General features: G+C 51.8%; 1 protein-coding gene across 6 annotated transcripts in view; it reads right to left on the bottom strand.

Moving 5' to 3' along the window:
- GSN (gelsolin) overlaps positions 1-22,316 on the bottom strand; it is a 58,518-nt gene that overhangs the window by 11,956 nt on the left and 24,246 nt on the right. For 3 of the 6 annotated variants that reach the window (XM_047768307.1, XM_047768308.1, XM_047768304.1), the window contains 8 exons: positions 14,351-14,555; positions 13,501-13,655; positions 6,560-6,721; positions 4,588-4,737; positions 3,028-3,117; positions 2,260-2,392; positions 958-1,046; positions 584-799 (listed from right to left, as the gene is read on the bottom strand). In XM_047768307.1, coding sequence (XP_047624263.1) covers positions 584-799; positions 958-1,046; positions 2,260-2,392; positions 3,028-3,117; positions 4,588-4,737; positions 6,560-6,721; positions 13,501-13,655; positions 14,351-14,546 — 1,191 coding nt within the window. In that variant the 5' untranslated portion in view covers positions 14,547-14,555. Of the gene's footprint in view, positions 1-583; positions 800-957; positions 1,047-2,259; positions 2,393-3,027; positions 3,118-4,587; positions 4,738-6,559; positions 6,722-13,500; positions 13,656-14,350; positions 14,556-15,982; positions 16,046-16,103; positions 16,293-22,316 lie in introns of those variants that run through there. The other 3 variants (XM_047768306.1, XM_047768302.1, XM_047768305.1) reach the window with 3 other exon arrangements.

Below are 22,316 nucleotides of genomic sequence, written 5' to 3'. Positions count from 1 at the left end.
AAACCTCACACATAAAACTCTCACTAGCGCCTAATGGTTGATACAGGATCAAGTCCACACCCTTGGACACAGAACTCAAGGCTCCTCCTTGAGGATGCCATCAGCACCAGACTCCCAAGACAGCTCCCTGCCTGGAATACCCACTCTTCTTCTGTGGCAGCAAACTCCTACTCATACTCTGAAGCCCAACCAAAGGGTCCCTATCTCTGTGAAGACTTCCCCAATGACCCCCCTTCACTGCTCTTCCTGTGTTCCCATAATTCCTGTACACTTCCCATTTACCACTGACCACAGAAGTCTGAGCAACCAGAATGGCTGTGTCACCTCCCTCCCCAGATCAGGCGCTCTTCATGGGCCGGGTGGGGTCTCAGTCACTTGGCATAGGGCCTGGCAAACAACAGTACTTAGGATATGTTGGTTGTAAAAATCAAGTAAGACAAAAAGAATCTCATCCACCAAAACTGTGGCCAAAACCACTTAAGAGAAACATCCTTTGAGAAGCAGGAGGCAGTGGGTGGGCCAGAAGTGCCTGGGAGGGAGCAAGGGAGGGGCCTGAACATACCCAGCCTGGCCCCCCAGGTACCTGTTTCTGGCCTGTGCCATCGTCATCCATGCCATGCTGGGCAGCCATGGCCGTGGAGGTATGCAGAGTGGCAGCGTCGAAGGGCACACGCTCCACGTTGGCGATGTGGCTGGAGAGATAGCTCAGGCCCGGGCCGTCCACCTGGTCTGGGTCCCGCCAGTTCTTGAAGAACTGTTTGAACAGTGGGGTCTCGCCGCCCTCCGGAAGGACGGAGACCTGGAAGCAGAGGGAGGAGAGCGGGATGAGCCGGGCTGGGGTCCTCAAGGGAGCCTCAGACAACTAGTCCACAAGAAGGGACTGCACCCACTGCAGCCCAGCCCTTCCCCACCCAAACTGGACCTATCCTCACTGTCCTGCCTGGCTCCAAGACTCACCTGGGTCTGCTTGGGATAGTCCATCTTGGAGATGAAGTCGGAGGCCGTTTTGAGGGCAGCCTTCCTCTCCTCCGTGTTGGCCTGCTTGCCTGTCGGCAGATGGAGGATAACGGACCTGGGGTCAGCCCAGGGTCCCACATCCATGGTGCAGGGAAAGCAGCAGCCAAACCTCCCTCCCTCTTCTTTTCCGACTGTGGACAGTCAAGGCCAGAGACCCCCGAGCTGACCATGCCACCAGCTTACCCATTACTGAGCTCAGAATTATACAAAAGTGATTGCATTTCATCCACATGACCTCACGTGACAAAGATCATTATCTTGCCCTATTACATATCAGGAAACCAGGGTCTTAGAGAGATTAAGTGACTTGACCAAGGCCACTCAGTCAACGGGAAAGCTGTGACTCAGACCCTCGGGAGCCCCCCTCCCCTAGGCCAGCTGTCCACAGGGGGGGCTCCCCCAGTTCCACAGTCAAATTCACCCCAACCCTGAGAGCCTTCCCACACCTAGATAGCTCCTGGCTAGCTGGTGCCAGGCCTCAGACCCCAGCTTTCTCATTGTCAAGGCTGTAGGGCCCAGATAAAAATAATAATAGTAACATCACCAACAACAATAATAATAATACTATATCCACAAGTGCTAATCCCTCTCTCTGCCATTCTCTGTCCACCCACTGCCTCCTCCCCATTTTGTCCCCTTCCTAGGACTAGTCGCAGAGCTTCCCCAGAAGATGCTGATGGGTCCTCTCAACATCTGGGCTTCTCGGAAACATCAAGGTCAACCTTCTCCAAGAGCCTCCCCTACTCAGTCCCACATGACATTCCACAAAGAGTTCCATGGACCCCTCGCAGGGCATTTCCCCAACAGAACACTGATCACCCCAATATACACTAGCAAGTTAAAGGCTCTTAAAAGTCCTGCAATAAACAAGCTTGTTAACATTGTAGAATCCAGCATAAGTCCATAAACTTATTTGACTGTAAAATTATATGGTTTTGGTTTTTTTTTACATATTTTTCACATGATATCCATTAAACTTTCTAAGAAATAGTATTATAACACATTTGGGAAACATCAGTTTTGGCCCAAATAGGAAAACTGAGGCCCAGAGAGGCAAGTATGGTGCCCAAGATCACACAGCAAGTCAACTGCAAAGCCAGGGCTTTAGCCCAAGACTCCTGATTTCTACTGCCCAAGGTGTCCAGAACACACATGCGACCCTCCCTCGTGAGCCGAGTGCCTGAAAGGCTGCAGGAGCTCCCACCTGAGGTCCTGTTAGAGCCCTTCCCCTGTCCCCGGTACCTTTCCAGACAAAGATCTTCCCATCTTTGCCGTGGTCCAGGATGAAGCAGTCCTCTGACTTCAAGGCCCCCTGGGCGAAGGGGTTCTCATCGGCCACGAGGGAGACTGTCATGGTGCCTGCGCCATTGGAGACCTGTGGGGACAAGAGACAGGTCCGTGAGTGACCTCCACCGCCTCAGCCTACCCACAGGCGCCCCCAAGCCCACACGTGGGGGGGGGGCCCACATCCCACTCCCACCCCCACACACACGTGGCCTGGCGCCCTCCACCCCTAAGGCTCATTCAGGGTTTCTTTGTCCTTTTCGGCTTTGTCACAACCACACCTGTGACCTGCACACAAGCGTAGCGTGGAAACTGCACGTGGAAAAGGAAGGAGGGATCAAATGTAGGAATGCGGTGGTGAAAAGATATTCAACCCCATCAGTTAAAAAAAAAAGGAGATAAAAAATAAAAGTGGGGCGGTCTCATCATGGCGCAGCAGAAATGAATCCAACTAGGAACCCTGAGGTTCCCCACAGATGAGCGTGACTCAGATGGGTCTGCGGTTGCTCACACGCTCTCATTCCTGGGGCAGGAAGGCAAAGGCAGCGGATGGGCATCCTCTGGAAACGTGAGCACCGCGCCCCCTTCCCCCTAAAATCCCCCCCTACCCCAGCCCTGCACCGCGTGCTTTGCTCAAGGCCCCGCAGCAGCAGAGCTCAGGAAGATTAGACCTCCTGCCTTCCCGTCCTGACCCCAGTCCCAGGGGGCCGAGCGGCTGAGGCTCACCTTGTAGAGCTTGGCCAGCTTGCGGTTGGCCGCGTCCTCCTTCGCTGTGTCCTCTGTACCTGCGGGCAGAGTTGGCTTGGGGCCCAGCACCTGCAGCAGGTGGAGAGATAGAGGGAAGAAAGGGTGGTCGTGAGCTCCCGGAGGCCTCCTCCTCCAGGGAGGGGCCTGGGCTCCTGAGAGAGCTCCCTCCCCAGGCAGGCAAGGACCACACGGGCGTCCACGGTGACCTTCCACTCAGGGCAGGGCCCCCTCAGGAGATGTCCTGCATCTCTCGACATGCCCCTTGTGAGCGGAGCTCAACCAGGGCTGCCTGTCAAGTCCTTCCCTCCCTGTCCCCTGTCCCCTGTCCCCAGGAGCTCTGTGAGAACCCCTTGCTCCTCTGCCTCCAGGACAGTCCTTCAGATACTTACTCTACCACTTCCTCGGAGCCGTCGAAGAATAACTACAGCTCTGAACACCTTTCCCCGCATGCCTTTAACAGACCTCATTTCATCGTCACACCCATGCCAAGAAGCACATATTACCATTCTCATTTCACAGGAAAGGAATCAGAAGTCCAGAGATGGAGTCTCTTGTCCACAGAGCTATGAGGTGCTTAGGTCAACGTCTGAACCCGTATCCCTGTGACTTTAGAGCCTATTTTCACGTCTCCATTCCTAGCTACCTCTAACCTCAACGGCCCCCGCTACTGCCCCTCCTGACCCATGTTGGCTGCCCAGGCCTCTCCCCATAACAATCGCCTTCTACTCTTCCTAAAAACCAGAACTCAAGGCCCCCAGACCAGCAGGAGCCAAGTGACATGGAGCACAGCTCACAGTCTCCTCCTTTTCCTGGCAAACTTCGCCTCTATTGATATATCCCTCAAAGTACAAAGGCTGGCAATGCCATCATGCTATACACTACTAGGAAATGGGGGGGAGGTGGTTTCCCGTCGAGGCTCAGCAGTAATGAACCTGACTAGTATCCATGAAGACTCGTGTTCGATCCCTGGCCTTGCTCAGTGGGTTAAGGATCCAGTGTTGCCGTGAGCTGTGGTGTAGGTCACAGATGCAGCTTGGATCCCGTGTTGCTGTGGCTCCGGTGTAGGCTGGCAGCTACAGTGCCAATTTGATCCCCAGCCTGGGAACATCCATATGTCGCAGGTGTAGCCCTAAAAAGACCAAAAAAAAAAAAAAAAAAGCCCAAACAAATAAAATAAAAAACAAAACCCTACTAGGAAATGGGCTATAAACTACCAGTAACAGTGAGAAGAGGAAAGAGGGGATTGGACTCCATTTTCTCTTTCTGACCCGGCTCCAGCACCAGGCTGGCCCTCAGAAGATGCCAAGACCCTTCTACTCAGCTCCTCTGGCGGACCTGGTCCTCCCCGTGAGAGAGTGAGGTCCTGGGATGCCAGCCCCGCCTCTCAGAGGAGTCTGGGAGTTGTCCTGGAAGATGTTCTTCTGGCTTGGCAGAAAAACAAATTCACCTCGAAACTGCCTACTGGGTGGAGGAGAGACATGAGCATTCTGTCCCCAGGCTCTGCCCCCCACTGCACTCCTGGGATGTGGCTATGGGTACCTGGAGCATCCCGGCAGGCTCGGCATCCTCCTCAGACACGTGCACACGGGCCCGGCCACTCCGCTCATTGTCCCGGATGCCCTTGGACACCTGGGTGGCCTTCAGCCTCTCATACCGATTGCTGTTGGAGCCACACCACTGGTAGATGTCCTGTAAGACAGGGACCCCACGTAAGGCAATGCACCCAGCTTCATGCAAGTCCTACCCAGTGATATAACAAGGAGGAGACTTTGGGGGTGTGTAAGCTCACTTTGGTCTCTGCTTGCCCGGATGAGGGCCAGTGGAGCACACTCACCCACATCCAAGCACAAGGGGTGTGGTCTGTGTGCACTGGGGTATGTGAGTGTATGGCTTGGGTTCTATGTTTTATCAAAGGTACAGCTACACATGGAATGTGACTATAAATGTTTGCCTGCTGATGGGAGCAGAGATTGGCATAACCACTTTGGGAAACTATTTGGCTATGCTTCTAAAGCTCACTAGCCCCATATCCGAGGACCCAGCAACCTCTCCTAGGAATATACCCAACAGAAGGGGATTCACACATCCACCAATGGGCCTGTGCAAGAACATTCAGAGTGGCACCACTTGGAACAGCCCCAAACTGTCCCAAGTGCCCATCAATAAGGGAATGAATAGGAGTTCCCGTTGTGGCTCATTGGATTAAGAACCAGACACAGGGTCCGTGAGGATACAGGTTCAATCCCTGGCCTCACTCAGGGGGTTAATGATCCGGCTTTGCTGAAAGCTGTGGCATAGGTGGAAGATGAGGCTCAGATCCGGCACGGCTGTGGCCACGGTGTAGGCTGGCAGTTGCAGCTCCCATTCAACCCCTAACCCAGAACTTTCATCTGCCACAGGTGCATCCATAAAAAGAAAAAAACAAACAAGAGAACAAATAAATAAACTGTAGCATATCCACCCAATCAAACCTTATATTGCAAGGAGAATGAACAATCTACAGCTAAAGGCAACAATGTGTATGGATCTCAGAAAGAGAATACAGGAGTTCCCTGGTGGCCCTGTGGGTTAAGGAGCCAGCATTGGCATGACTGTGGCTCACTCAGGTCACTGGCTGCTATGGTGTGGGTTCAGTGGGTTCCTGTCCCAGGAATTTTTGCATGCCATGAGTACAGCCAAAAAAAAAGAAAAAAGAAAAAGAAAAAGAAAGAGAATGCTGAGCAAAAAGTCAGACATTGCAAGGAATGATGCCATGTACATGGAGCTCAGAAACAAGTGGAACTACGTTGTGCTGTTGGTTGGGAGAGTGCAGGATGATGGTTACCCTTGGGGATGAAGGGACTAGAAGAGGACATGTAGGGCCTTTTGGGGGCTGGTGACGTTCTGTTTCTTGATCTGGGTGTTCCTCCCACACATGTGTTCATGCTGTGAATCCATAAAGCTGTACACGCTTCTGTGTGTCCGTTACATGCTGACAAGAAGCTTACACTAAGTGTGCACCTCTGTTTGCATGTAGAGATGGGGGTGGGGGGGTAGCTAGCCATGGTCTTTTGTGGGTACAATTACATGTGGATTTGGGAAAAATGTGTACAAAGCATCACATCTGAAAGGTGGGCCTGGGTAAGTGTATCCCACACACACTGCCACATACAAGTGTGCATGTGCAACTACAGGTATGACACACATAGGTGGGTCCTTGAACAACACGCTCACGTCCCCACATGCAGGCATTCATTGTGGTGCCATGTCCATGCCTGCTGGGTGAGGGCTTATAGTACGCAGTGCCAGGGTCTGTGTGCCCATAAGTGCCAGGTCCGAGTCTACACGCCAGGCACGTCCACACCCGAGTCTCTGCAGGTGCGTCTGTCTCATGCACAGGGGCTGCTGTCCCCGTGACTTGCCCTGCTGTGTCTTTGCATTTGTCCATGTGGATGTGTCCACCTCCAGGAGTCAGGCCCGGCTAGGCCTGGAGGACTCAGAGGCCCTGGGGAAAGGGCAGGGCAGGACTCACGTTGCCCAGGTCCAGGATGAAGCAGTCGCCATGGTTGAAGCTCTCCCAGGACACAGGCACCTCGGTGGCACGGACCACACGCCGCCCTTTGACCTGGAAGAGTCTCTGCACCACCACTTCGTTGGGTACCACGTGCTTGAATCCTGATGCCACGCCTCCTTTCTGTTGGTCAAGGAGACAGCGTTAGTCTGGGGAGCAGGCCTGGGGAAGCAGGGACGGAGGAAGGGATAGGGATGAAGTTTAGGAAATTCTGGCTTGGTCACCAGTGGCCTTCCAGCAGATTCCCTCCCCATTGCACCTTGCTGTCACCCCTTTGAATCTCATACTCTACTAACAAAGATTCTTTTTTTTTTTTTTTTGGTTGTTGTTGTTGCTATTTCTTGAGCCGCTCCCGTGGCATATGGAGGTTCCCAGGCTAGGGGTCGAATCGGAGCTGTAGCCACCGGCCTACGCCAGAGCCACAGCAATGCGGGATCCGAGCCGCGTCTGCAACCTACACCACAGCTCACGGCAACGCCGGATCGTTAACCCACTGAGCAAGGGCAGGGACCGAACCCGCAACCTCATGGTTCCTAGTCGGATTCGTTAACCACTGCGCCACGACGGGAACTCCAACTAACAAAGATTCTTGGGCTCCCTTTCCTGGATCAAAAAGCTGTAAACATTCTGTTCTCAAAAACCTGCCTTTCCCAAGGGATGTTCTAAAGAACTCTAATCGGGAGTTCCCGTCATGGCTCAGCAGAAACGAATCTGGCTAGTATCCATGAGGATGCAGGTTTGATCCCTGGTCTCGCTCAGTGGGTTAAGGATCTGGCATTGCTGTGAGTTATGGTGTAGGTCACAGGTGCTTGCTTGGATCTGTTGTTGCTGTGGCTGTGGCGTAGGCCTGCGGCTACAGCCTACAGCTACAGCTCCAATTCAACTCCTAGCCTGGGAACCTCCACATGCCATGGGTTGTGGCCCTAAAAAGACAGGAAAAAAAGAACTCTAATCTGCCAAGATATACTGCAAGGAAAGAGTTCCATGATCAAATAAGCACAAGGAATGCTCCTTCCTTGCCCCCTGACCACATGCAAAGCACATCCACACGATAAAAGCTCTGGGAAGCCCTTTGGTGATTGAAGCTGCCTTTTCTTTACATAGAACTTCCCTACTTTACTGAATCCAGAACTGCTTTTCTCCTTCACATCCTGCCTGCAATCTGCTTGCAGTGTTCTGCAAAACCCACTTTGAGAAGCCCTCATCCAATGCTTTCCCATCCTTCAAGGCTCTCTAGGAGGACTGCTCCAGCTGAAACCATCCTCCTCCCTCCTCGACGGTGCTGCAGCAAGTCCCACTCAGCTGTGCCTTCAGAGGCAGCTGCAGGTAAGCGACAGAGCACCGACCTCAGGTTCAAGTCCCTGTCCTGGCACTACAGTGCTGGGTGACTTTGGATAAGTCTCTTTCCCTCTCTGAGCCTCATGCCTCTCCCTTCTGCAATGGTGACATAAGCTTCTGCAGTGCCACCCCCTGTAGTGGGCACCAAGTCCCAGGGAATCTCAGGAAGGCTTCCTTGCAGGGGTCAAAACTGTCCTTGGTTCAGCCAAAGGCCAAGTAAAGTGGGCTGGGCTTCCTCATGAGCAGTCCCCAGCCCCATTGCTCAGGGATCCCAGGCCCCAGGCCTCAGGGACATCAAATCAGAGCTGAGAAGGTCCTTACAGAGCTCCTCATTTTACTCATGAGTAAAATGAAGCCCAGAGATGTGAAGTGACCTACTCAACGGCACTCAGCAAACGTGTGGCAAAGCTAAGGAGTAAAACCTTGCCTCTTGTTCACGATCTGGCACACGCCACCCTGGCAGCTAAGACCAGACGCGTCTCTCTGGCCACTAAAGCCAGAAATGTGGCCATCTCCTCCAGGCCCCTGGCTGCCATCTCACTTTGCAGAGTGAAGCCAAGTCTGACTGGCTGCACTGAGCCCATGAGGGCCAGGGACAAAGGGAGAGAGGATAACCGGGTTCCCCTTATGTCTACACACAACAGTGAGCCATACAGAAGTGATTGTGAAATGATAATGCCTGCTGGGCTGGCATTTTGCATGTGTCATCTATGAGGGGGGTGTCATTATCCCCATCTTATGAGGATGAGGAAAGCAGATCCCAGAAGTGAAGAGACTCGCCCAAGATCTCAAAGCTAGTAAATGGTGGAGTTAGGATTCAAACCCAGGTGTGACTAAGTCTATAAGGCCCACTTTCCCCCCCAACATCAGGTGTTCTTAGAGTGAACATTACTAGGGTCACCCAGGAAGGGAGGCAGGAATAATCACTCCATTGTTCAGAGCAAGCTCCATCAAGTAAAAAATGTGGTGGTGTGGTTTTCCCTCCTGTTGTGAGCTGAGCGCCCCCTGGTGTCCTTTCTTGGTACCAGCATGAGGCTTTCAAGAGCATCCCCTTGGGCTCAGCAGGGTGGCCAAGGTATTCACAGAGCCTTCAGGGGCCCTCCTGCTGGGGAGCAGTAAGGAAGAGCAGCTGGGGAAGAAGATGCAATACCCTGTACTCACTTGGTAATGACCACAGAGGCTTCCACGTACTAAGCCCCATGCTTTGTGGCACCTGCTTTGTGGATATGCAATGTGGTCCCCACAAGACCCTGAGTTAGTGACTCCCTTTACCCCACTTCTCAGGCAAGGAAACTGAGGTCAGACCCCATGCCCAGGGTCCTAGCGAACTGGGGGAATATTTACCCTGAAGTTTGCCCTTCCAGGGACCAGCCTCCCACAAGTCTGCTAGCCCAGGAACTCCTCAGAGTCTGTGGGCAGCACTGAGCCTGGGACCTCATTCAACTAGAGATAAAGAGACAGTGGATCTGAAAAGTTTTTCCAAAAGATACTAGACAGACACACAGACTATTTCCATGGATTCCTCAGAGAGGAGGAAATGGCGGAAAGAGGGAAGAGAAAAACCTTTAAAACTTTTTTAATACATCTCTAGAATATTTTACTTGTTCAAGTGTACATTTATTCTTGGGGTTTTTTTTGTTTTGTTTTGTTTTGTTTTGTTTTGTTTTGTTTGGGGGGGGGGGCATTTGTGGTCTTTTTAGGGCCATACCCACAGCATATGGCAGTTCCCAGGCTAGGGGTCTAATCGGAGCTACAGCTGCCGGCCTACACCACAGACACAGCAATGCGGGATCCCAGCCAAGTCTGCGACCTATACTACAGCTCACAGCAACGCCAGATCCTTAACCCACTGAGCGAGGCCAGGGATCGAATCTGCGTCCTCACGGATACTAGTCAGATTAATTTCCGCTGAGCCACGATGGGAACTTCACAAGCATTTATTCTTTATTGAAAAATAGAGGGAGCTCCTGTTGTGGCTCAGCCATAATGAACCTGACTAGCATCCATGAGGATGTGGGTTTGATCCCTGGTCTTGCTCAGTGGGTTAAAGGTCTGGTGTTGCCATCAGCTGTGTCGTAGGTCACAGTTGCAGCTCGGATCCCACATTGCTGTGGCTGTGGTATAGGCTGGCAGCTGTAGCTCTGATTTGACCCCTAGCCTGTGAACTTCCATATGCTGCACAATCAGTCCTAAGAGCAAAAAGAAAAAAAAAAAATAGAAACTTTCTTTTAAAAAAGGAAAAATATTGTTCAATGTCATAAATCTCTGTTCCAACAAATTCTTTTCTGTGAATATATAAATTAAAAAAATACTTGATTTCTAGTGAATGTGGACAGGCATTTCCTGATTAACTCCTCTAATCTTACTGATCTAGGAAATTAGACTTGGAGAGATTAGTTAACAAAAAATGAAAGTAAGCTCTTAGGAGACGTTTGCGGATCGCCAAGTACAAGCATAGGACTTTTTTGAAAGTTTTACAATTTTTCACTCTTTTTACTATAACATTTAAGACTGATGTTGCTTTCTATGGTTTAATCATCAAGTGGGCAGAGATTGGCATCAAATTATTTGAACAAAATTTAATAGGATAAATTGACAGATCACTGTCAATCAACTATAATAATTTTTTTAAATTTAATAGGATATTATTTTAAAAGTCACTTTCCAAATTAAAGTGATGATATATATATATATATATATATATATATGTTCTCTATATATGAATAATACATACTTATATGTTCATATATAGAGAAAAATTATGTACCATGTGGTGTATATCTCCCAGAGTAGAATCATGGGGACTTTCACTTTCTAAAAGCTCTATTTCTATGTTTGACATTTTACTATAAGCTTGTATTACACTTGTAGTTAGAAGAAGGAGAAAAGCTATAAAAATCTACGTTTTAAAATATGTTAAGCTGTTTCCAAAACAGAGAAAAACCTATTGATGGGGGCTGGTCCTCGCCACCTGCTAAACTCAGGGTTCCTTAGCTAAGAAATGGGATGGAGAATAGGAAGGGGCTCAGTGATTCTGCGGGTTTCCCATTGTGTTCCTTGAGGCCAGGGGACTGCGCAGCTCAGACTCTGCTTAAACAAAGGGTTTCAAATAACCCAGCCCCAATGGGTCTCTAGGGTTCTGTATGGGAATCAGGAGGAAGGAGAGAAGGGATCAATAGCTCTGAACAATGCAGTGACTTTTAAGGCTTTGGGGGTCCCAGCTCAGGACAGGCCAGTCTCAATGGTAGCTCTTTCTAGCAGCTCTCATCCCCTCTCTGCCCCTTCTCACACCCCGAGGACAGAATTAGCTCTGAGGAGCAGGCTTTCACAGGAACAAGTCTTGCATAACAGGCTCTGCTCCTTGGAGATCTATAATTGATGAGGGCGCCAGGCCAGGAACCTTGGGGCTGGGCCTGCCAAGTGCGGGGGCAGCTGGAGGACTTGCGGAGAAGGTGGAAAACAGGACTAGCCTTGGATCTCACATTCCCACCAAAAGCCAAGGCCTTTCAGGACTGAAGTCCCAAAGGCAGGCCTGGGTTGGGAACCCACCCCTTGAAGCCTTCCTCGGAGTCCAGTCCAAGAACACCTCGGAAGAACCACCAGAGGGTGGAGGTCCTAACGATGCAGATTCCTAGGTTCCATTTGAGCTGAGATCAGAGACCAGGGAGTCTTCAAATGTCCACTGAACCAGCTCTGTACTGAGCCCTTCACGCCTGGGTCTAAATTCCAGCTCTGTCACTTATCAGCTGTATAAGCTGCTTAGCTTGTCCACAGGTTGCTGTCGTCCACACAGCAGCAGTGAACAGGCACTATTGTTTTTGTTTTTCTTTTTTTTTAGGGCCGCACCTATGGCATATGGAAGTTCCCAGGCTAGGGATCAGGCTAGGGGTCAAATAAGAGCTACAGCTGCTGCCCTATGCCACAGCCACAGCAACGCAAGATCCGAGCCATGTCTGCGACCTAGAGGACACAGCTCACGGCAACTCGAGATCCTTAACCCACTGAACGAGGCCAGGGATTGAACCCGCAACCTCATGGTTCCTAGTTGGATTTGGTTCTGCTGCACCACGAGAACTCCAAACAGGTGCTATTGTTACAGGGGCTTGATAAATGTTTGTTGAATGAATGACAAATGGACCCACCCAGAGGCACACAGCAGTGAAAGGGGTAGCCTTGGGACCCGAACCAATCTCTGCCTCCTGATCAAGTACTCTTTCCACTTTCAGCTCTAGGGGTTGAAAACATTCCTGGTCGTTCTCCCAGTCCAGGGCCTGCGTCTCAGGCTTTTCACCTCTCCTGCTGGTACCAAGGCCCCAGAAGAGGCTATGGGAAGAAGGTAGAGCTGGATGGACCGCAGGAGGTGCTGTGGGCATGGATGAGCTGGCCGACAGGGGGCGCTTGGAGGCTCCAGGGAATCCCGCCCAGCTCCACCAAGCCCAGGGCTGAGGCCCTGTTCCCAGGACACACCCTTCCTCTGCTATCTCAGTCTCACGAGAACTTTCCCATCATCTAATCTCCAGTGTGTCAGCTGTGCAGGCAGGGTCACCACCCTGTTAACACAGAGGACCCAGAGACCCAGAGATGGACAATGACTTCTCTAAGGTCACACAGCACATCAGCAGGATAGACTGGGCTTGATCCCTATCCTAGACCCCTGCTCATGAGAGGCAGGTTGATGTAGTGGGAAAAAGCTGGGAGTCAGGAGATCTGGGTTCTACTCCTGGCTGTGGGACTGACTTGCTAGGTGACCCTGGGTCAGTTGCTTAACCTCTCTGTGCCTCAGTTTCCCAGTGTCCCCACCCTCCCTTAAAATAAGAGATCTGAACCCTAACATTAAGGCCATCAAAGCTTGTGATCCCCTCCCTATCCTGACAAAAGATAAGCCCGGCTTTGCAAAGTTACAGCTTTCCCAGAACCCTTCCAAGTTACCAAGCCCTGTGCAAAGCATTTCCCAGCTAAGCCTTCACTAAATCCTCTCCCCAGGCCTGAAGGGCGGGTACAACTGGCTCTCCTACAACTAAAGGCAAAAAGGAGGTTCAGACAGGCCAAGTGGCTTGCCAGAAGTCACATAGCATATGAAGTCACAGGCTCTTGGGGGGTCTCAGCTTGGCTTTGCTCAACCCCACCTGGCTGGGGGCTGGGGCTCAGACTTCAGAGGTCAAGTTCAAGGGAGATTCTAATGAATTCTAATGTTAGGTCAAATACCTAACATAAGCCCCTCTCTTGGCAGGGCCTAAGAACTAAAGGCTACAGGCTCAAGCCCCAGGCAAGCAAAGTTCCCACCAATGGCCCACCCCTTACCAACTGGGGCTAGAAAGACCACCCTGTGATGTGATGGGGAATTTTCTTCTCTCAATTTAGTAAGAAACCAGAGGCTCAGAGAGGGAGTGTGATTTGTCCAAGGTCACACAGCTAGGAAGTACCTAGAATTCAAACCCAGGGCTGGCCAACTGCAAAGGCTGAACTCTGACCTGTCTGCCCACATTACCGCACAAGACTGAAAGATGGAGAGACCTGAGTGAACTCTGCCATTGGTGCATCTGTCCCTGCTGCCTGGCACTCACCTTGTACTTGAGACCAGACTTGAAGTAGCCAAGGAAGGTGGCCGACTCGAAGCCCTGGACCTCGCGGTGCTGCACGGCCCGACCGTTCAGGTAGTCATCCAGCTGCACGGTGAAGATGGCAGCTGCCCCGCTCTCATCCTGGCTGCATTCATTGCCTGGGGGACATCAGAGCAGCATGAGCCTGGCTTCTAAACGTGGTCCCAGCCTCCTATGGAGGAGGAGCCTGGAGCCCCCAGCACTGCCCTGTGATGCTGCCTCCCACGAACCTCAGTTAACACATCTGTATAACGGGGGAGGTGCAGGGCCTGACTCCAAGGTCTCTAAGAGTCCTCCCAGCTCTGAGATGCTCCCCAGCACGCACCCTGAGCCCTCCTGAGCATGAAGTCAGGCCAGGGAGCATCAGGAAACCAAAGCACAGTGAGGGGGAAGGACTTGGTCACACAGCAGAGCTGTGGCAAAACTCCAGGCCCCCAAGTCTGAAGGGCGAGCTGGGCTGAGGCTAGAGCTATTGGCGGGGGGGGGGGGCAGGTCTAGGGTCCCCAAGGCATCCCCAGTTCTGAGCGCCATAATTTAACCCTCACAACAGTCCTATGAGGTGGTCTGGTGCGATCATCATGTCCACTTCACAGAGACACTGGATATCTTGCCAAAGGGCAGAGCTGAAGTCTGAACTTGGGCAGGTGGCTCTAGAGTCTTGGGAACACATAACCAAGGGCCTGGCACACACCTGATGCTCAACAGTCCCGTAATTCTCATGGGCGCTTCCTGGAGACCATGACTCAAAGGTCTGTGCTCTGCAGCAGAGGGGCTGGGGTGGAGGTGGAGGGACTGGGGTGGGGGCCAGCCTCACCCAGCCAGTAGTGGAGGTCATACTGCAGGTTCCCGTTCCTCAGCTGCACCGTCTTCAGGATGACATAGGCATCGCCTGTGAAGAAGTCTCCGTAAAGGTTGGGGGGCACAGGAACCAGGTCGAACTTCTCCACACGCCAGATCTGCAGTCCGGGCTCCTTCCCTGCCTTGAGGAACTCGGGGTGTTCCACCACCATGCTGCTGGGCTGCAAGAGACCGGGCAGAGCCTGAGCAAGGGCAGGGGCCTTGGCGAGGAGTGACCCCGGGGCACGAGGGAGGGTGGTTTCCAGCACCAAGAGCATCTCACTTGAGCCTCTAACTCTCCCCACCCCGGAGGCGAGTTTACTCTCTTCTACGCCCCCTGCCTGGATGAGCAAGCAAACAGGGCAGAGCTTAGGCTCCAAGCCCTGTCCGTGGCCAACGTATGTCTCTCCTATTCAGCTCTCTGGCGATGGGGGAAGAGAAGGCTCTCCCTCCTTTCTCCCTTCCTTTCTTAGTGCCAATTAGATGTGACAGCTGAGGCATGGAGAGGTGAAGTGACTCTGCCAGGGGCCCCCAGTTAAGAAATGACATAGCAGGAATTGCCCCCAGGTTCCAAGAGTGCAAACTCTGGGACCATGGGGAGACCCCTCCAAAGGCAGTGGTAAATCTGGGAGTCCCCAGCGGCTCAGCTTTTTCCCCTCCAGCATCTTCGGTGGCTCTTAGCACTAGAAGGGTCCTCAGAGAGCTTGGTATCCAACACCACCCTGCAGATGGGGAAATCGAGGCCCCAGGAGGGGAGGGGACTGGCCCAAGGTCACACAGCCTGTCTGGTTTTGCTCTCTGGAAGTGAGATTTCCCATGCCCCATTCATGTCCCCATCACACCTCCAAGAAGGGCAGAGATGACTGAACCCAAGTGGCCTCCTGCGCTGTTTGCCTCCTCCCTCCTGCCCCCCCCAACCCCACCCCCCAAATTCCAATTCTTGGAAAAGGTGAGAGGACACAGCAGAGGCGGGGAGGGAGGAGGGGTCTGCAGGAGCCTGTTGGAGAAGAGACGGGTCAAGGCTGAGGGAGGGGAAAGGCCATCAGACATGCACTGGGGCTAGAGATGGAACAGAGCGGGATTGGTTAGCTTGGGGTCAGAGGGTGGAAGTCAGCAGGCGCAGGTCACCTCGGGCCGGATCTGGTGGAAGAAGTAAAAAAAAAAAAAGAAAGAAAGAAACAGATGGGAGAACTCAGGCAGAGGGGTGGAGAACAAGAAAGGGCCACAAAAGGGAGGAGAAACCAGACAGCACAGAGGAGACAACCCAGAGAGGAGACTAAACCAGAGAGGAGACTAAGCAGGTGGAGATAAGATCACAGGAGTAAGGGGGGAAATACTGAAGAGGGAGGGAGCAATTAGATGAGAAAGAGGAATTTGAAATGGAAGAAGAAATCAGAAGAGGGGAGGGGAGAAGTGAGGCAGTGGGAAGGAGAAATTAGGCAAGCAAGAGGAGAAATCAGGCGGCAGAGATGGATATAGAAACCAGAAGGCAGCCGCGAGGGAAAAAGAAATCCGGCCAAGGTCAGGTTAGCCTCCAGGGAGGGAAACAGCCAGCACCCTGAGGCTCCCACCCCCATCCACCGGAGCCCCAAAGCAGCAAGATACTTACAAAGCAACAAAACAGTTTTTCCATTCTAGACCTGAATTACTCCCCTTTTCCTAGAGCTGTATCTGCAAGAACTTACAATAGAGAGTTACTCCGGGAGCCCCCGGGCCCCCCGGGCACTCACCCGCGTCGGGGACACCCGCCCCTGGGGCGCCCGTGCCTGGGGCGCCCCCCGCGACGCGGTGGCCGCGCGGGCGGCCGGCGACAGCGCGCACAGCGCCAGGACCAGCGCGCCAAGCAGCGCGGAGCGGTGCGGTGCCATGGCAGCGACAGCGGCAGTAGACCCGGGCTGCAGCCACGGCCTCTCCAGTCACCGACTTTAAGTAGCCGCCCGCCCATCCCGCCCAAGCCGGGACCGCCCCACAGGGAGGGCGCGCGGGGTAGGGCTGGGCCCCCGGGGGGCCGGGAAGGGCGGGGATCTGGCCTGGATTTTAAAGTCAACAGGATTCCCACCGGGAACGACCCGGCTGGGCGCGGCCGCCCCTTCACCCCAGCTCCCAGGATGCACAGGGCCTGGCATACAGCAGGCACTAACTTGGTGCACACTAAATGGGTGCTCGCAGAAATAGCAGGGGAGCCCACCTAGCTTAGCCTCCTGTGTGACCCATGCAAGACCTCTCTCTTCTCTGCACCTAAGATCTTCAGCAAAAAATAAAGTGAATATATTTATTGAAGGTTTTCCATCCGTCACACAACCATCACTCGAGAGCTGACACATCCTAACATTCTTTTTACAGACTGGGTACTGCCGACAGCCCCATTTTACAGAGGGGAAAACTGAGTGCAGTATGGTTAAGCAGCTAGAAAAATGAAACAGCCAAGATTTGACCACAGATGGTCTGGGTGGACCACCCACTTAAGCAGTATGTGGCTGTCACCAGCTAAGGACACAGTCCAGATGGTCTGGGTGGACCATCCACTTAAGCAGTATGTGGCTGTCACCAACTAAGGACACAGTTCAGGGGGCTGGCCTTCACTGCATCCTTAAGCAGGCAAGACAGAGAGGGTGGGCAGACCTCTAAACTGGGATCGCAGGTTCTTTTTTTTTTTTTTTTTAATTTTGGCCACACTCACAGTATGTGAAGGTTCTTGGGCCAGGGATCCAACCTGCACCACAGCAGGGACCTGAGCCACCGCAGTGACAATGCCAGATCCTTAACCCACTGAGCCGCTAAGCCACTGAGCCATAAGAGAAATCCTGTAGGTTCTATTTTATTTTGTTTTATTTTACTTTTTATTTTATTTCAGCTGCACCCATGGCATATGGAAGTTCCTTGACTAGGGATGGATCTGAGCTGCAGCTGCCCACCTATGCCACAGCTGCAAGAACACTGGCTATTTAACCTGCTCTACCACAGTGGGAGCTCCAAGCAGATTCTATTTTAAAGATCGCCCTACTTTTCTTCTTTCTAAAAATTTTTGATTAATTTATTTATTTGGCCACACTCACAGCATGCATAAGTTCCCAGATCAGGGATCAAACCCAAGCCACAACAGAGACCTGCGCCACAGCAATGACAACACCAGATCATTAATCAACTGAGCCACCAGGGAACTCCCAAAAAGTTTTCATTTTTTAGAAGGTTTTTCTTTTTTTTTTTTTCCCTAGGGCTGTACCTGCAGCATATGGAAGTTCCCAGGCTAGGGGTTGAATCAGAGCTGTAGCCGCCCACCTATGCCACAGACACAGCAACAGCAGCACGGGATCTGAGCCTCATCTTCGACCTACACCACAGCTCACAGCAATGCCAATCCTTAACCCACTGATCGAGGCCACGGACTGCGTCCTCATGGATACTAGTCAGATTTGTTTCCACTGAGCCGTGATGGGAACTCCTTAGAAGTTTATTTTTATCAGAACTTAAAATCACTTTATTAGAACAAAGTTCTGCCTCTCAGATCCTACTTACTTCAACCTCAGGGCAACCAACCGTTTCTATCTTCCTCCTTTATCTGATGATTTCAGAGTTTGCCTTCACATCTTAAATCGCAAGCCCTTGTTGTCTTGGGTTTCTTTGGGGGGCAGGGTGTTTGTTTTGCTTTTCTTGTTTTTTTTGGTTTTAGGTCCTAGCTATTGACTCTGCCTGGGGAAGACAAGAATTCAAGTCTCCTCCCCTACTCCCAGGCTCCCTTCTCATCCTTCCCCTCTCCTTCTGGAGGCTTACAATCAGTGGGTTAGACTCACCCCCTCCCCTCCCTCCCACTACTCTGCTGGACTCAATTTCTCTATTTCCAAGTTCCCTTTGTACCCCAGATCTCCCTCTTTCCTAACAGCCTGGTGCAATGACAGGGAAGAGACCTAGGGAGTTGGGGACGTGGGTTTCATTCCCACCTCCACTGTGTGTAAGTTAACTTTCTTCTCCTATGCCTCAGTCTCCACCTCTGGTAGATGGGTGTAATGGTAGCTAAAGATTAAACCAGTCTCTGTGCATGAAAATGGTCTGGTCTGCCAATTAGTTAATGGGAGTTCCGATCCCCCTTCCCCACAAACTCTAGCCATCTGTTCTAGCTCCTCCTGGAGCCCAGATTCCATCTAATCAGGCTCAAGTTTGCCCTCCATCACACCCAACTTCTTCCTATTTAAGGGGGACTGTGGGTCTGATAAAGAGCTAAAGGAACACACAAAGAAAGGAGATAAATCTGATTGCAGGGGTTATAAGAAGGCTTCATGGACAAAGGGGCTTGTGACCTGGGGCTTGAAGGACAAGGACGGCGCTTGAGAAAAGGCATTCTAGGGGAGGGAATGGCATGGGCAAAGGGCGGGCCACATGCAGTGACTAACGAGGGGTCCTTTCTGAAACACACAAGCAAGAAGAGATGAGATGGGAGACAGCAGCAGAGGTCACGTGGGGGGGGGCTGTGTGCCACATTAAAGGATCTGGGGAAGACAAGAATTCAAGTCTCCTCCCCTAGGGTCTTTGGGGAGCCAAAGAGCGGTGCCAGAGTTCTCGAAGCTGCAGAGCCTGCACTGGATCAGCTCTGCCCTAAATTTAGAGAGCTCTTCCCTCTCCTTAGGCATTTGGACGATTATAAAACCCCCACAGTTCTCATAGGCTCTTGTTGGAAGCATAAACCGGTTTCCCCTCTCTGGAAAGCAATCTGACTATACAAATTCGAAACACGCAATGTGAAAACAGTGCCGTCTCCTTCAGTATTACTTACAGAGGAGCAGAAAAATATACGTGCAAGGATGTTCACTGAAGCATTGTTTGAAGAAAACTGGAAAGGACTCAAATGTCCTGATTAAATAAATTATGGAGCCACTATACAATGGAACACTTTGCAGCTGTGAAAAAAGAATGCTCTAGTGCTGACTGTGCCTGGCACATAGTAGGCGCTCAACAAGCACGGAGAGATCTCCAAGAGCAAAAAGCAAATTGTACAATGATTATAGTATGGTTTCTCTGGTCTTTTTTCCTAAGGATGTCTGTTTTTGCATATGCCCTTAAAAAAAAAAAAATCGAGAGTAAACACCAAACTGTCAAGCCAATTTGTTTGAAAACCATAAAGAGGAAGAATTTTACTCCCCAGTGCAGCCGAGGCTGCTTGAGGCAGGGGTAAGCACCCACAACTGGCACAAAGGAACATTTTAGGGTGATGAGAACATTCCAAGACTGGATTATGGCGATGATTACATAATCGAAAAATGTTCTAAAACTCATAGTGCTATAAGCTGACAATGAGTGAATTGTTATGGTATCTAAATGAGACCTCAAACTATTTGTGTAAAAAATTTTTAAACGTGCTGTAGCGTTTGAAACTATTTATAAGTATTTATCCAACGTGGGTTTTGTTTTGCTTTGTTTTGTTTCAATGAAAGACTGCTCTAGAAATAGTACCTTAAAAATAGACATTAAAGTGACACCTGCTCATTAAGACGATTTGAAAAATCCAAAAAAAGTAGGAAGAAGAAATTTCCCTCCCATCCTACCCCGCAAAGTGAACCTAAGTTGGCATCTGGCCCAGCTGAGCTGTCCCTTCTGCTCAGTTGGTGATTAACAGAGGGCAGCTGTGGCTTGGCCTTGGCCGCAGGGATCCCTGACCACCAGCCCAGGGTCACTGGCCCCCAGGTTAATGATCACAAAGTCCCTGCAGCTTTGTCTGTCACGTACCTCTGGAGCCTGGGTCCTCGGTGCTGGAGACCTGGTGAACAGGTCCTGGTTCCTGCCCTTGGGGAGCCCATGGCCTAGAAACTCTCACTACAGGGCAGTGACGTGTGGAGTCTGTGATGGGGACAACATGATCTTACACTGCTCCCTGCCTGGAAGAGGATGTCTGAGTTCAGAAGAGGCAGGGTGAGTTTAAACGCAAAAGAAAAACATCGAGGTAGAATGGAAGATGCCTTGGCTCAGCCTGCCTCTGCTGCTGTCTTCCTGGGCGTCTTTGGGCAAATCACCATCCCTATCTGAGCCTCAGAGTCTCTATATGCAAAAGACGAGGTAGGCCCTGCTGCTTTGGCTCTAAGGCTCATTCCTGGCCCCAGCATTCCCAGATCCTGGCTGTGCAACCACATCTGGAACTTATAGGTCTCTGAGCCTCAGGGTTCCCATCTGGAAAATCGGGGCAGTGGTCCAGGTTGCCTCTACAGGTCCTTGTGAATCAGACAGCCAGGGCCCCTGGCCTACACAAGGGGGCATGGCTGTCACTGATGGCAGTGTGCCACCTCACCTGTGGGTCTGGACATCTCTGGGAGAAGAGAGGGAAGTGGGGGGGTTGTCCAATACTGAGTCTCCTCACAGCTTCAGGGGAAATGGGCATCGAAGCTCCCATTTTACAGACCGGGACACTGAGACTCAAGGAGTTTCGGTCACTTGCTCAGGGTCACTCAGCTGGAAAGAGGCACTGTTGAGATTCATACACAAGTCTGTCTGGCTCCAGCCCCCAATCTCTGTCTGAGGATCAAGCAGGGCCTCCCAGCACCATCCCACCTGGGCAGGAAGGGAGCAACTGTACCTTTACAGGTAAATGGTTGCAGTTGCTGAACTGCTCAAGCCTAAGCCGAGCCTTGCAGAGGTTGCCTTGAGAAAGCCCTCTAGCCCTGCACCTGTGTGAGCATCCAAGACAGAGGCATGTCCTAGGAAAGTCTCCAGGCTGCAGCCACTGGGTGAAGAACAACTACAGCATCTCTAGACTCTGTGCCACTCCTGGGCACACAGGTCAGGTGTGGTTTCCTGTACTTGGGAGGCAGCCCAGCTCTGCCACCACTTGCTATGTGAGCACATCCTAGTCCCTGCCTTTCTCGGGACTTCAGAGATACCCTTAACTTCTGATCTTGGGTGTTCCTGGCTCCCACCTAGTGCTGCACACAGTCAGGCAGCTTTTCAGCATCTGCCATGGGAAGGGTCTGTGCAGCCCATGTCCCTCCCCCATAGTTGATCCAGGACCCCCATACCCAACCCCGGCCCTGCTCCCTCTGTGACCTTAGGCTAGCCTCCGGGTCTCCCTGAGCCTCCCGAAGCCGCCACCAGAGACAGGAGGAGGCGGCCCCACCCTCCGGCCACAATGTCCAAAAGGCCTTGGCCGGTCCTTGAAGACCCCACCCTGTTCTTTTCTCTTCACCCCAAACACTGCTATTCTTGATTCCCAGGCAGCCAGCCACTCATGCGACACCCTCTCTCGGAGCCTGTGTGCTTTCCAGCTCACTGTTGTGCTCTGGGTCCTCCTGGGAACACCCTCCCTTCTGGCCCAGGGTTTTGCTAAATGGAATAATGGTCAGTAAACAAAGAAGCCAGTTACGAAACTCGAAACTCGGTGAAACTGGACAGGACTTTGGTAAGGTCTGGGGAGCCCTGGGGGCTTGAAAGAACATGTGTTTTGGAATCCGGGAGACTCAGCTCCTGTGACTGGGGCCTCAGTTTCCTTATTTATAAAGTGGGGAGAATGATACCCAGCTCACAGAGCAGTGAGGAGGCCCCAGGCCTGGCACATGGTAGGAGCGCCCCAAAGTTCCCATCCTTCTTCCTGAGCTGGTCCCTTTGCACAGAGGCCTCTGTTCCACACAAACACACCACGCAAGAGCATTGTGATGGCGCAGGAGAAAGGTCGCAAATTTCACAGTGAGATTCTTGACTTCAGGTCTGGGCTGTGTGACCCAGAGCAAGTTACTTTCCCTCTCTGAGCCTTGGGTCACTCATCTGTACAAAGGGATAGGAATGCTCAGTGGCAAGATGATTGGTTGCTCTGGAGGAAGACTATTGGAGTTCATTGCACAGAAGAACAATGGTCACTGGTCCACCCTCTCTTGTAGACAATGACCCCAAGAATAGGAGTGTAACTTCTCAGAGTCCCATAGCGAGTACCTGGTAGAGCAGACCTAGAACCCAGGCTTCTGTTCCCA

Source organism: Phacochoerus africanus, chromosome 2 (genome assembly GCF_016906955.1).
Source record: "Phacochoerus africanus isolate WHEZ1 chromosome 2, ROS_Pafr_v1, whole genome shotgun sequence".
NCBI lineage: Eukaryota > Metazoa > Chordata > Mammalia > Artiodactyla > Suidae > Phacochoerus > Phacochoerus africanus.
The sequence above is the reverse complement of the archived record's forward strand: the minus strand, read 5'-3'. Positions and strand labels throughout refer to the sequence as shown.